This window comes from Leptonychotes weddellii, chromosome 9 (assembly GCF_054177405.1).
Source record: "Leptonychotes weddellii isolate Sample4059 chromosome 9, ASM5417740v2, whole genome shotgun sequence".
Classification (NCBI taxonomy): domain Eukaryota; kingdom Metazoa; phylum Chordata; class Mammalia; order Carnivora; family Phocidae; genus Leptonychotes; species Leptonychotes weddellii.
The window spans coordinates 99,988,332-100,001,961 of record NC_138377.1 but is presented as its reverse complement, the minus strand read 5'-3'; the positions used below and the strand labels follow the sequence as shown (position 1 = coordinate 100,001,961).

The window sequence follows — 13,630 nt, the reverse complement described above, 5'->3', positions numbered from 1 at the left end:
GAGACGATGGACTCTGAAAAACAAACTGAGGGTTCTAGAGGGGAGGGGGGTGGGAGGATGGGTTGGCCTGGTGGTGGGTATTGAGGAGGGCACGTTCTGCATGGAGCACTGGGTGTTGTGCACGAACAATGAATCATGGAACACTTCATCTAGAACTAATGATGTAATGTATGGGGATTAACATAAGAATAAAAAAAATGCATAAAAAAAATGGGTTCATTGCATATGTTTGCAATAAAAAAAATTGGGAGCATCAAATTGGAACTGGTTAAATTAAGTATGATACATCTATAAAATACCATATGGCTATCAAAACAGCTGTGATAAATTTCTATGTACTCACATGGAAAGATGTCTTTAAAACAAGCTGGAAGACAGTATGCACAGCACAACCCAATTTTAAATATATATTTATCCATATTTGGTTTATATATGCATTAGTTGTTATATATGTATTATATATTTAAAATATTTAACTGTGCATATAAAACAGAAATTCCAGGACACCTGGGTGGCTCAGTTGGTTAAGTGTCTGCCTTCGGTTCAGGTCATGGTCCCAGAGTGCTGGGATGGAGCCCTGCGTTGTCAGGCTCCCTGCTCAGCCAGGAGCTGGTTTGTCCCTCTCCTGCTGCCCCTCCCCCCAACTCTCAAATAATTAAATAAAATCTTAAAAAAAAAAGTCCATAGCTATTAAAAGTGATTATCCCTGGGGAGAAGGTTGAAATAGTATATGATTTCACTTTTTATTTTACATACTGTTTGAAGTTTTATAATGTGTTTCATTTCAAACCAACAATTAATTTCACCCAAAAATTAAAAATTCAAATGCAGTACATATTTTAGCAATCAGGGTTAGAGATGCTGCTAAAAAAGATAAATTCCATGGCCAGAGGGGTAGGGACCAGCAGAGAAGGGGCTGTGCCCTGCCACCTCACCTCTCTTCCTATCACATTTCCTGTTCTCCACCTCAGGTGTCAACCTGACCCATACTATTTTGAGGTGAGATGAAACTCCAGAGATTTCAAAGTTTAGACGGATTTCCCAAACAGCAACTTTATGTATAATATAAGGGGAAAAGAAAGGGCAAGCGGCAGGCAAAATCCATTAGCAGTGATGGAGAGGGAAAGAAACTTTCTTCAACATGGCTGAGACAATTTTTTCTGTTTAAGGGAAGACCTTTGCATTCTTTTTTTTTTTTTTAAAAGATTTTTATTTATTTATTTGTCAGAGAGAGAGAGAGAGCGAGCACAAGCAGGGGGAGCAGCAGAGGGAGATGGAGAAGCAGACTCCCCGCTGAGCAGGGAGCCCAATGTGGGACTCGATCCCAGGACTCTGGGATCATGACCTGAGCCGAAGGCAGACGCTTAACGACTGAGCCACCCAGGCGTCCCAGATCTTTGCAGTCTTATGTTTATTTTAAATCTCCTTCCTTACGAGGTCACAACTTGCTCTCGTTAGGGGGCATTCCCCAGAGAGCCTCTACCCACTTTTGATCACAATGGGCTTAGAAATCAGACAGTACAATCTGTTAGAAATCCACATGAATTAAAGATAAACAGGCTCTAAACAGAATCTTTGGGACTCTGAGAAACTTACTTACTTTGATGCATGGACTTTAAAAACTTACTTCTCTTATTCTCTAGTCTTCAGTTATATTCTAGAGGTAAGGGTGCATATGGTTGAATTTTATGTAGGTGAGGTGGCTATTAATAAAGAGGTTATTGCCATAAGAAGTGTAACAATCTCTTGGATATTAACACTACATAAATTTAAAACAATAACCCCACTTCAAACTTCAAATGCTTTGAAGAATTAACCAAAAAAACCCTTAAATTTTAGTTGCTGCGTTAAAAGTTATGCTATGAATAAACAGTTATCAATAAAACATAATTTGTGATTCTGTCCCTAAATTTATAAATTATAATGAGATCTTAACTAGACCTTATATAACAAAATATATCAGGGTGATTTTTTTAAAGGTCTTATTCATTTGAGAGAAAGAGAGTGAGAAAGCACACACGAGCAGGGAGAGGGAGAAGCAGGCTCCCTGATGAGCAGGAAGCCCAATACAGGGCTTGATCTCTGGACCCTGGAATCACAACCTGAGCCAAAGGCAGATGCTTACCTGACTGAGCCACCCAGGCGCCTCCAGGTGATTTTTTTTTTCCATTTACTCTATATCTGAAAAACAAATATTCTGTATCCAGTTTCCATGTAGTATCATGTTAAAAATTCACTCTGCTCAGGACTCATCACCAAGTTTTACTGGCTATTACTGACCAATAATAAATTCTGAAAACCAGTATAATCAATCTCCACATTTCCCAAAGACATGGAAGAAGTTGCACCTCCCAGATGGTTCCATTATTAGAATTCTCATATATTCAAACATTCCAGTGACCATTTCGCTTAGAAGAAATGAAAAATAACCTCCTCTGAGACTTCTAGTCTACTGACTTGCTAAAACTAAGTTAGGACTACTTGAAAGCTATGAACCAAAATTATGAGAGAAAGCAGAACTATTACTTGATTAACAGGAACAGAGTGATTCCAGAATTTGTTTTTCCACCTACAGCAGTAATGACACTTTCTCCATCCAAATTAAGTTATTATCTGTGGGGATGTCTTACCTCTGCTATTAGACCAAGGCTTCCTAAGGACAGAAACCATGTCCAGTTCATCTTAGTATCTCCACGGTGTATAGCTTTGTGCACAATTAACCATCGATAAAATGTTTGCAACTAGCCAACATTACCTAAATGTTTAGTTTTGGCTATAGATAAACTGACTGGAAAATTAAATTTTAAAATTCTTGCTACGAAACAATTTTAAAGCAGGTTATTTTCATGGTTTTTTTAAGAGGAAAAGCAGAAAAACACACATTTGACTTTCAGACTGCCCAACTGCTAACTCCTTTCAAGAAGAATTCACGTACTGATTTCCTTAAAGTTAAAAATATAACTACTACCGGGCGCCTGGGTGGCTCAGTTGGTTAAGCGACTGCCTTCGGCTCAGGTCGTGGTCCTGGAGTCCCGGGATCGAGTCCCGCATCGGGCTCCCTGCTCGGCGAGGAGCCTGCTTCTCCCTCTGACCCTGCCCCCTCTCATATACTCTCTCTCATTCTCACTCTCTCAAATGAATAAAAAAAAAAAAAAAAAAAAAATATAACTACTACCTCTCTCTCTCTCCTTTCTTTACATGAGGGAATCAAAAGAAGGGATCACAACCTGCTCGTTTCAGCCAGATCTATAACCTGGGCAATTTACTTTATATCACGTATAAAGCCTAAGAGTAAGCATCTAATATTGCAAGTAATCCTGCAACTTAAAGTATCTCACAATTTCCTAACACTTAAATCTTTATTTCTTGAAATCGGCCATAAAGCTATTTTTATACCGGGGCGCCTGGGTGGCTCAGTGGTTAAGCGTCTGCCTTCGGCTCAGGTCATGATCCCAGGGTCCTGGGATCGAGTCCCACATCGGGCTCCCTGCTCCATGGGAGGCCTGCTTCTCCCTCTCCCACTCCCCCTGCTTGTGTTCCCTCTCTCACTCTCTCTCTCTCTCTGTCAAATAAATAAATAAAATCTTTAAAAAAAAAAAAAAAAGCTATTTTTATACCAAATCATACACAATCTTGTTTACAGGCAACTTAAAAGATTTCCCTAATCATATCCAACTTCATGTCAGAAAAAAAAGATGTACCATAACTGGAGTTCTAGAGAATGACAAAAGGTCAATTCTTGCATCCAAGAACAGAAATGATCAGTGTTCAAACACAAGAACTGAATAGAGGTCATTTAGATATCCACGACTCAATTTTATAGACTTCAGAGTTATAGAAACTTGAAGGGAGAAGGGACCTTTGAGATTACCTATTAATTAGGTAATTAACCCCTGCAGTTAACAGATGAAACAGAGAAGCTATAGGACCTGCATTTTAAAATAATGAACTGAAGTATTCAATGTTCACAATTAAAGGTGAATATACCTTGAAAAAGCTGTAGAAGTACTAGTAAATGGTATTATTCTTGATGATATCATACTCTTCTATAATAAATGGAAACCTGACTCTCATAGACACACAAAAATTATCTTTTCACCAATAATTCCATATGTGGGGATCCAAAAAATAGAAGGGAAACACCATATGCAGGAAGATGTTCATGACAGCATTTTTTATTACAGCCAAATACTAAAAACAACTTCAGCATCCATAACAGGAGAATAAATAATTAGAAGCAGTATGCAGTATAATAAAGAGCATAAGCTCTGGAGCTGGAAAGACCTGGATTCAAATGACAACTTCTCCACAGGAGAGCTATGGGACCTTTGGTCACTTACTATTTGAGACTCAGTTACCTCATCTGTAGAATGGGGGGATGTTACCATCTTCCTCACAAGGTGAAAGAAAGAATTAATGCATGTAAAAGAGCTTGATACAGTGCCTAGAGTTCAGTGAGTGTTCAATAAATACTACTTTTATTGGTTGCTATTAATGCCATATTCATTCACTGCAATATTATACAGACATTTTCAATAATGGTTATAGGAAAATCTATACATACTGGAAAGATCTCCAACACACTGTTTAAAAAAAAAATCAAGTTGAAAAGCAATAAGTAGTATGTTCCTGCTTATGTGTAAAAAATACATATATATGTAAATGCAGAAGAAAAAATACCAGAAGTGGTTATTTATAGGTAAAAAAGATATTTGTTGGTAAAAGTGATACTTTACTTCTATGTTGTCTTATTTCAAAAATATATTTACATATTTTTAAAATAAAGTTTAAAAATAAAATTATTTAAATATAATATAGCAACCAAAAACTGGCATAATGTTAGGAAAACATCTACATATAAAGTTGTACATACTACTATGTAACACTGATGTGTAATATTAACAGAGACTAGAAAGAAATATACCAAAGTTATACCAGTGGGTCTAAATGGCTTTTGTCTCTATTTCCAAAATTTCTTAATCAAAAAACTATTTTCATTCTAAATGAATCAAAAATTTGGGTTATATTTTAGTATCTTTCACTGGTTTGTGTTCCATGGCAACGTCAATTTTTTAAAATCATAAACACTAGACTTTTTACTACCTCAGGTAGCTATCTGGTCAACATGATCTTATCTATGGTCATTTCTTTTGTTCTCCTATTGTTCATACAATTTTACCTAGAAGCCAAAACACCTACCAATGACATGGTAAATACCTTGCAACCACACAGAAGTCACTAATAAAATAAAGTGTTTGGGAAATGACTATTAAATAGGGCCTAGAGCCTTCATACATAATGAGATTAATGTTACCCCGGTATTTTTTTATTAGTGTAAAGAAAACTCATAAAGAAGAAATCAACAATAATCAATTAAGCCAACAGAAAAAAATCTACACTTTCAAAAAATTTAATAGAATTGCAGTATTTTTTAAAAGTTCATAAAGAAATGTTAAAACCATTCCACAAAGACACAACACTTTACAGTTTATAAGCAGTTTTATATTTCATTTTTCTGACAATCCAGTTAGGTAAAAAGCAAGGTTACCTATAGCCCTCAACAGATACAAGAGCAGGTATGGACCATGAGTGAAATCCCAAATCCTCTGCCTCATATCTTAAGTCTTTTTTCACTATCCCACATCACATACTAATTTCCATACAGTCTAAGAATAGCAGTATTTTTTGTCTCCTTTGAACATTCTGCCTGGAAATCTACAAATTCTTTTATACCTCATCCTATTAGGCAAGCAGAGCAGGGCATCAGTCTCTGTTTACAGAAGACTCAGTAAAATCATTGATCTTTCCAAAGATGACAAAACTAATAAAGACTAAAACTGCAGCATATCCAGAGAAGGATGACCAAACTCAAAAAGGGCCAGAAAAGTAAGTAATGGGAAGAGTGGCTGAAGGAATAAAGGATGATTCACTTAGAAAGAGGAGGGGAAAGTGACATACTTGCACACACACAAATGTTGTCATTAGACACGTGAAACGCCATCATACAAGGAAAGCAGACTTGTGCTATATGGCCCTAAAAGGTAAAAACAAAGGCAATTCAACACTCCTTCAACAAACATTTACTGGTTATCCACTCTGTTCCAGATGCTTCTGCTACATTAGGTATACAAAAGGTAAATAAGAGAAGTCCCAATCTTCAAGAGGTTCAGACAAGTTGAGGAGACAAGAAAATATATAACACAAGATTTAAAGCTATGAAAACAAGGAGAATAACAACTCTAACTCTCTTTGGGCAGGGGGATAGCAGAGAAAAATTCACTAAATGATGAATAGAAATTTCAGAAGTAGACAAGGTGGAAAGTGGCATTAACAGGAAGAAAGGACCAAAAAAAAAAAAAAAAGGAAGAAAGGACAGCTTGTCAAAGGCATGGGGACATGAAGCTCTGCAATAAACCAGAAGTGGTGGAACACCAGGTACACATTAGAGGTGCCAAGAGATGAGGCTTTAAATTCGGGGTGGGAGAGGCCAGTGGTAAAGAACACAAAAGGCTTCACAATCTTCATGCCAAGGAGTTTAGACTCTAACACTCAAGCTGTGGAACACTAATAGATTTTAAGTAGGAGTATGGCATGCTCAGAAAAGGACAGAGGAAAACTCATTCCTGCAGGAAGACAGATGTCTGGAGGGTAACAGTGGAGATAGATGAATTACAAAGCCACTATATTGTTAGTCTAGGTGGGGATGATGATGAAAAGATTCAGATTCAAGAAATATCTAGGAGGTAAAAATCAAACAGAAGTATTGGCTATAGGAATGAGGGAATGGGGAGGGTCCAGGATGACTTCTAGACCTCAACTTGGGTGAATGGTGCACAAAGATGCCCAAGACAAGTAATGCAGGAAGACAAGTCTATGCAATCATTCAAAAATGTGAAAGCCCAGGCCCAGGAACTGGTTTGTTATTGTCTAGAAAAAGGGGATGAGTGAAGGAGGAGGGAAGGGGAGCAAAAATGAGTTTACCTTTGGTCTTGGTTAAGTAAGGTGCCTATTCAGTGAAGCTACTGAATGGCACGTGAAGAAGAGTGGACTAGGAGAGTCATTAGCTTACAGGCAGCAACTGAAGACAAGACAGAAGGAGATCAACTTTGATGCCAACATTTAATAAGGGAATAAAGGAGGGCGCCTGGGTGGCTCAGTTGGTTAAGCGACTGCCTTCGGCTCAGGTCATGATCCTGGAGTCCCGGGATTGAGTCCCACATCAGGCTCCCTGCTCAGCAGGGGGTCTGCTTCTCCCTCTGCCCTCTTCCTCTCGTGCTCTCTGTCTCTCATTCTCTCTCTCTCAAATAAATAAATAAAAATCTTAAAAAAAAAAATAAGGGAATAAAAGAAAAACTTGAGTAACAACTAACGAACTGATCACAAAAGTAAGAGACGAATTAACAGTGATGCCGAAAAAGGCAAGAGAAAAGGAAAAAGAAATCAAGAGTGAGAAGGTCGAAAATTAAAGTTAAATGTGCTGCATAAAGCAAAGTTTATGGGTAGAAGTTATTCAAAATGGGAACAGACCACCTTGTGAGGTAACAAATCACATCAAGTAAATGATTCAGACAGATAGTGTCATCTATGTGGGATGATGACAACAGGATTCTTCCCTTAAAGGAGAAATGTAGCTACAGTACACCTCTGAAGTCTAGGATAAGGTTAGCCTCACCACCAGTATGACATTTCATCAAACACATTTTTGAATTCTGACCAAGAATGGAATATTCGATTACTCTAGTAAAAGTTTTTTTTTTTTTTAAAGATTTTATTTACTTATTCATGAGAGAGAGAGAGACAGAGAGAGGCAGAGGGAGAAGCAGACTTCCCGCAGAGCGGGGAGCCCGATGCGGGACTCGATCCCAGGACTCCGGGATCATGACCTGAGCCGAAGGCAGACGCTTAACCATCTGAGCCACCCAGGCGCCCACTAGTAAAAGTTTTTTAAAAGGTTTCTACATATTTCATGTAACACATAAGCAACCAATACTGGATTAAAACTTCACTAATTCTACTCTTGGCATACAGAAAGTTGCTGGAGAAAGTGTGGAAATAGCTCATCTGGTCTACTTTAAATTCAAATTGATTTCAACTGAGCTCTCAACACTGACTTCCCTACTTTCCCCGTTCTTGCATCTCAATTCTACCCCATCACCATTCCTTAACCCTCACTCTGATTAGAGAAGACTTGCACTGCACAGGCAGGCTGCTCTGCCTGACTTCTTTCCCTAGGTCCCTACCCATCTTTTCAGAAATCTTCCTTCCTTCCTAAAGCCAGACAGTGTGCCTAATCATTTCCAACCCTCTACAGCTGACCATTTTCTATCACTACTTCGTCTCCCTCCTTTGTCCTCCTCAACGTCACCCTAAATTGGAAAACCACTCCATTTATCCTGCTGTCCCACACCCTAATTTTCTCCCTTTTCTACCAAATACCTCCATCCCCCTACCACCTACTCACTGTAATCATTGCAGAAATGAGAAATAAAGCAGGATGGATTGTGCAAGGCACTCTGAACCAAGAATCAGATCTGTGCTCTAGTCCCTACTAATACCACTGACTAGCTGTGAGCCTCCCCACCTCCAGTCCTCCTCACCCTTGGGATCTCACTTCTCAGACACCCTAACACCCAGACTAGGTTAGGTCCTGGCAGTATACTTTCTCAAAACCCATTCTTCTCCTTTCTAGTGCTTATCACATTACTTACTTACATAATTAGTAGTTAATGGCTATCTTTCCTACCCACTCACCAGACTGGAAGCTCCATGAAGGCAGGACACACATTTAAGCAATGCCTGCACCTCATCATCACAAAATAAAAGCCCATCAACTGAATCAGTGTTGAAATATATGTTTCAATCACTTCTAAGAGACTGCTTACATGACTTTTATTAACCTAATAAAATTATTAGTATTTTATTTATTTACAAAATTACTGACAAAATTCTAAACAAACTCCACCAATTACCTAAAACATACATAATATGAATTACATATAAAATTAAGAGTAGGAAGGAATCTGTCTTCCAAAATAGTTACATTTCTCTTGCCCATCCACAAGAATAGAAAGGCTGGATCAGTAAACCTACATTTCAGGCCCAAAATGTGTATTCTAACCCAGGTACAGGCTGAGTGTGCAAGTGCAGGTTTGATACTAAAACACTGTCGCTTATATCGCTGTTTAGATAATGCCCATTGGTATTCAGGTTTAAAGCTTTTCTTTAACGTTGGCAAAATCCATGAGCTAATAATACTCTGCAAGAAAATCAAAAGAAAGTTTAATCAGTTAAGTTACATTTGCAGTGTGATTTTAAGTATTATTCAGTATGAATCCAAAAAACAACTAAAGGCTTGGCGATTAGAAGCTGCCACTGTGCCTGATCAGATGACGTTCAAATGCAAAAATTTCAGATCTCATACTAGTAGGTGAGAGTTTTGTCAAGTTTTACAATACACCACCTTGGTCAAACAATTTAAACAGACTGCATGTTAATTTGCCCTTCAACTGCTGAGTGTGTCCCGCTCAACTACACTGTAAGGTCTTCTCCAGGCAGGCTAAACAGGGATGCAGGTAATTTCAATAACCTATGATATTTAAAAATAACACCTAAAAACAGTTTTTCAGGCCAAATATATACATTGCACTTGGAAACATAAAGTACTTAAAATCCGATGCTTAGACAATTCCCTAGGTTAAAAGCAGTTACCAGGCTGTAAATATAGTTGTAATCCCCAGGAAAGAAGAGGCATTTCATAACGGAAACACTAACAGATATAATCAGTTGGAGCGGTTCTCCAAGTCGCCCTCATCGTTAAGTCAACACCAGCGGTTGTGAGGGGGCAATTGTGCCCCTCAGACACCCTCACTCTTCCGCAGCCTCGGGGCTACAATCCCCGCACGATGTGTCCCCTCGAGACCAGCCAGCGCTTCCCTGGGACCTCAGCTGGGAAATCCCTAGCCAGGGAATGTGGAGTTCAAGCCCCCCTCCCCCTTCCTTTCCTGAAAATTAATGAATTGGCCGTGCGATTGTTTATTTAATGAGGTGTGTAGTGGCCTCTACTGGTGCTTGTGTGAGCACAAGAATGTCCCACTCTTACAAGTGGGATGAGCCTGGGGGAGGGGAGGAAGGCGAGGGGTGAACCTGCCTCCGGGTACAAAGCGCAGAACTAGACCCGGGAGCCCCCGACGCGCCCCCGCGGCCGCCCCTCCCCCGGCCGCGTCCCCGCCCGCCTACTTCACTCTCCACCTAGCGCGACCCCCTTTCTCTTTGGCAACCGGTGCCGAGGCAGAGAAGTTCCTGCACGTTTCCTCCAGGATCCTAAACAAAAACACCGCAGCCACCGGTGCGGGTGCGGGTGCGGGTACGGGTGCGGGTGCCGCGCCCCCGCCCCCGCCCCCACCCCGCGCCTCCCGGGCCCGCGCCCCCGCTTACCTGGGGACTGCGGCGGGGAGCCGCTCCTGGCTGCCGCGGCGGGCGTCGGGCGCCCGAGCAGCAGCAGGCAGCAGAGCCAGAAGGAGGAGGTGCTGAGGAGTCGCCGGGCTCCCCGCTCCGCCGCCATCTCTGCCCCGCGAGCGGCGGCAGCGGCGGCGGCGGCGGCACCGGCAGCGTCGCGGAGCCCTCGCCTCCTTCCCTCCCGCGCGCCTCAGCCGGTCCCTTGCTGCAGGCTCGGCTCCTGCGGCCGCCGCCGCCACTGTTCCGCCCGGCCCGGCCCGCGCGGCCCCTCTCGCGGGAGGGGAGACTCGGGGGCACCTCCCTCCTGCAGGGGGGCGGAGAGGGGAGGAGAGCAGAGAGGAGGGAGTCAGTACATTCCGGGCCGGGGTTGGGGGGGTCGGTCTCCAGGTTCCAGGCGCCGCCACCCGCCGCCGACTCCGGCTCCACACACCAGTGCGAGGGGGGCGGAGACCGCGGGCGGCGGGGGTGGGGGTGGGGGGCGGGGACCCGGGGCGCGCACACCCGCGCACGCGCAAGCGCGCGCCTCCCTCGCCCGCACCCCCTCGGCTCCGTGCGCGGCCCGCCCCCGCTCCAATCCCGGCTGCCGCCTCGCGGGCCGCGGCGGCAGGCCGCTCCCCTCCCCCCTCTCCCCGGAGCCGCGGACGGGAGCGGGGCGCGCGCGCCGGGCGCTGCTGCTGGCGTCAGGGAAACCCCGGAGAAGCGGATCCTCCTCCTCTTCCCCGCGGCCGCCCGCTCGCCGCAGCCTCTCGTCCCCGCGCGCCCCCGCCGCCTGCTCCTCGCCCCAGGGAGAAATCCACACCCCCCCTTCTCACCTACTCTGACGCCTCGGGCTGCGGAGCCCTGGGGGCGAGAAGCGCTCCGAGCTCAGGCTCGTCCGGGAGGCCGGAGCGGGAGCGCACCTCTCCTCAGCCTGGGCCCAGAGCCTCTATATAGGGCCTCAGAGGAAACCGAATGGCCTCCGGGAGGAAACCTGGGTGCGCAGAGGGTCGGCACGGGGCTTTATGTGCTCGCCAAAAACAATAGCGATCCCGCCCGGCTCTTGCTGGGACCTGGCGCGGCTCCCGTGGGAGGGGGCCCACCGCGCCGCCGCTGACCTCCAGCTTCCAGGCCGGGCCGCCCTCGCCGCGCGCTTCCCGGGACAGAGCCGGGGCCCGCCCGGACCGCCGGGCCCGCGCCTCCACCCGCGTCGCTCGGCCCGGGTCCAGGGAAGCAGGGCGCAGACAAAGGTGCCCGGTGTCCACCCCTCCAGCCCGAGCGGGGGCCGAGGCTGAGCCCCAGGGTTCCCCGGGGCTGATCCTCTGGCTGTAGCAAACCTTTTACCTATACCTGTGCGGGGCACTTCGCTCTCTCAAATCTGGAGATCACGTCTTTCGCCGGTAAACCGGGAGCGAGAGGAATGTGATTTTGAACACTTGGTCATCGTGAAGCAGCACCCAGGCTTCCCCAGGGTTAGGGGAAAGCAGTTTGTAGTTACACTGCTGATGGGAATACTGCTAATTTTATAAACTGCCTCCATGGAAAATTTAAGAAAATCTCTTTGTGTGGTTATGCGCTTCAAGAGTCATGTCTTGTTAATATGAGTTGGATTTTTGTTCACTGCTCTGTATAGTCAATAACCAAAATGTGTTGCTTCCCACGAGAAGATGGCTATTTCTCTTTCCACATCCCTACGTGCCTTCTCGTAATTATTTTCTTCAGCTATTTTTTTTTTTTTATTCTGACGTGCCAAAATAAGCAATGTAAGGCTTGCGTTAACATTAGGAGGGAAGAGCTCAGACTCCTCATAAAACCTCTTAGATCATCAAAACGGTGGAATTAGGGACCCTCATCCCAGTTCTTTCAAACAATTGACTCCTAAAAGAACAAACATGCTTATTGTTTTCCACTAGGGAAACAATTTAAATATCTTTCTGTTTTGGTTAGAGTTGTTAACCAGCAAAAATATTTCCTAAATACCCCTGATTGACCTGTTAAATTAGAAATAGATTACCTCCCAATTACTTCACAAGTATTTGCTTAATTAACCTTTAATAATCACATCATGAATAATGTGATTATTCAGTTTTCTGAGATAATTAATGAGAAAAACCCTTTGGAAACTATAAATTACCTCGCAAATGTTAATTTTCAGGTATCTTTTCTAAGTCTGAAGATTTTTCATTAGTAAAACTATAAAATGTATAATGTGACTTCTAAAATGAAGCTTAAATTTATCTCCAAGTTGAAGAAATATGAGTTGTGGCTAATAAAGTAATCAGACTGATTTTCACGTATGACTTTTGTGAACTGTGTCACTCATGTCTCAGCCCACAGTGTACATCGGGGTTAAGTCAAAAAGGTTAAAGCGCTTTCTGTAAAATAGGGTGACTAAATCATGTATTTCTGACTTGTGATTAAATCACAATTTTAATTAAACCCACTCTAATAAACCACTAATAGATGGAGCCCCAAATAAAAAGTTATAGATTCTATATCAGTTCAAGAAAAGTAACCCCAGGCACACACTTGAATTCAGATTCCTCACCTTATTGCAATGTAACTGACATTGTAGATACTCTCTTTAAAAATCAGCATTTGAATTCATTAACCTCTCTTCTCTTTACTAAGGCATCTCTGAGAGATTTTCTTAGGCATATTCATCCTCCCAACAAGATTTTCAACTAATACTTCAATCCACATTTACACTGCTAATCAACATACTTTATGTAGTCTAAACTATTAATCTACGGAGAGATATTAAGCCATTCGTGAAATTAACACTTTTTTCATCTAAGTTAGAACCTGAGGCCCATGTTCAAGGAACAGAGCACAAAGAAAGTTTTAGAGCAAAGAAAACAGACTGGCCATTGTATGTTGGTATAAGTTATCAAAGTGCAGGCCAAAAATAACTAGACCAAATATTCTTGTGAAATTTATTCTAAGTGTACTTTGATATAAAAATTAAATGAAAAATTAATAAAGCCAATGAATATAAAACTTGGTAAGAATCTTATTCTCTGTAGTAAAAGGATTATTTTTCAACTTTAGAGAGGCAATATATTTTAGTGTTTAATTCCTGGCAGTAATTAGATTCTGTAGCTGATTCCCTGGCTGAATACCAGTATCCAAGGTAGCGAAGAAGAAAGCTAGCCCCCTGACTAGTAGATCCAAGTATAGAACACTTCCTAGACACAGG

The 13,630-nt window shown here is 42.7% G+C and overlaps 1 protein-coding gene across 1 annotated transcript in view; it reads right to left on the bottom strand.

The window, feature by feature from the left end:
* The window catches only part of NEO1 (neogenin 1), a 212,546-nt gene extending 201,657 nt beyond the window's left edge, over positions 1-10,889 (bottom strand). The window contains exon 1 of the mRNA XM_081831880.1: positions 10,435-10,889. Coding sequence (XP_081688006.1) covers positions 10,435-10,561 — 127 coding nt within the window. The 5' untranslated portion in view covers positions 10,562-10,889. The remainder of the gene's footprint in view (positions 1-10,434) is intronic.
* Positions 10,890-13,630: the final 2,741 nt, after the last annotated feature.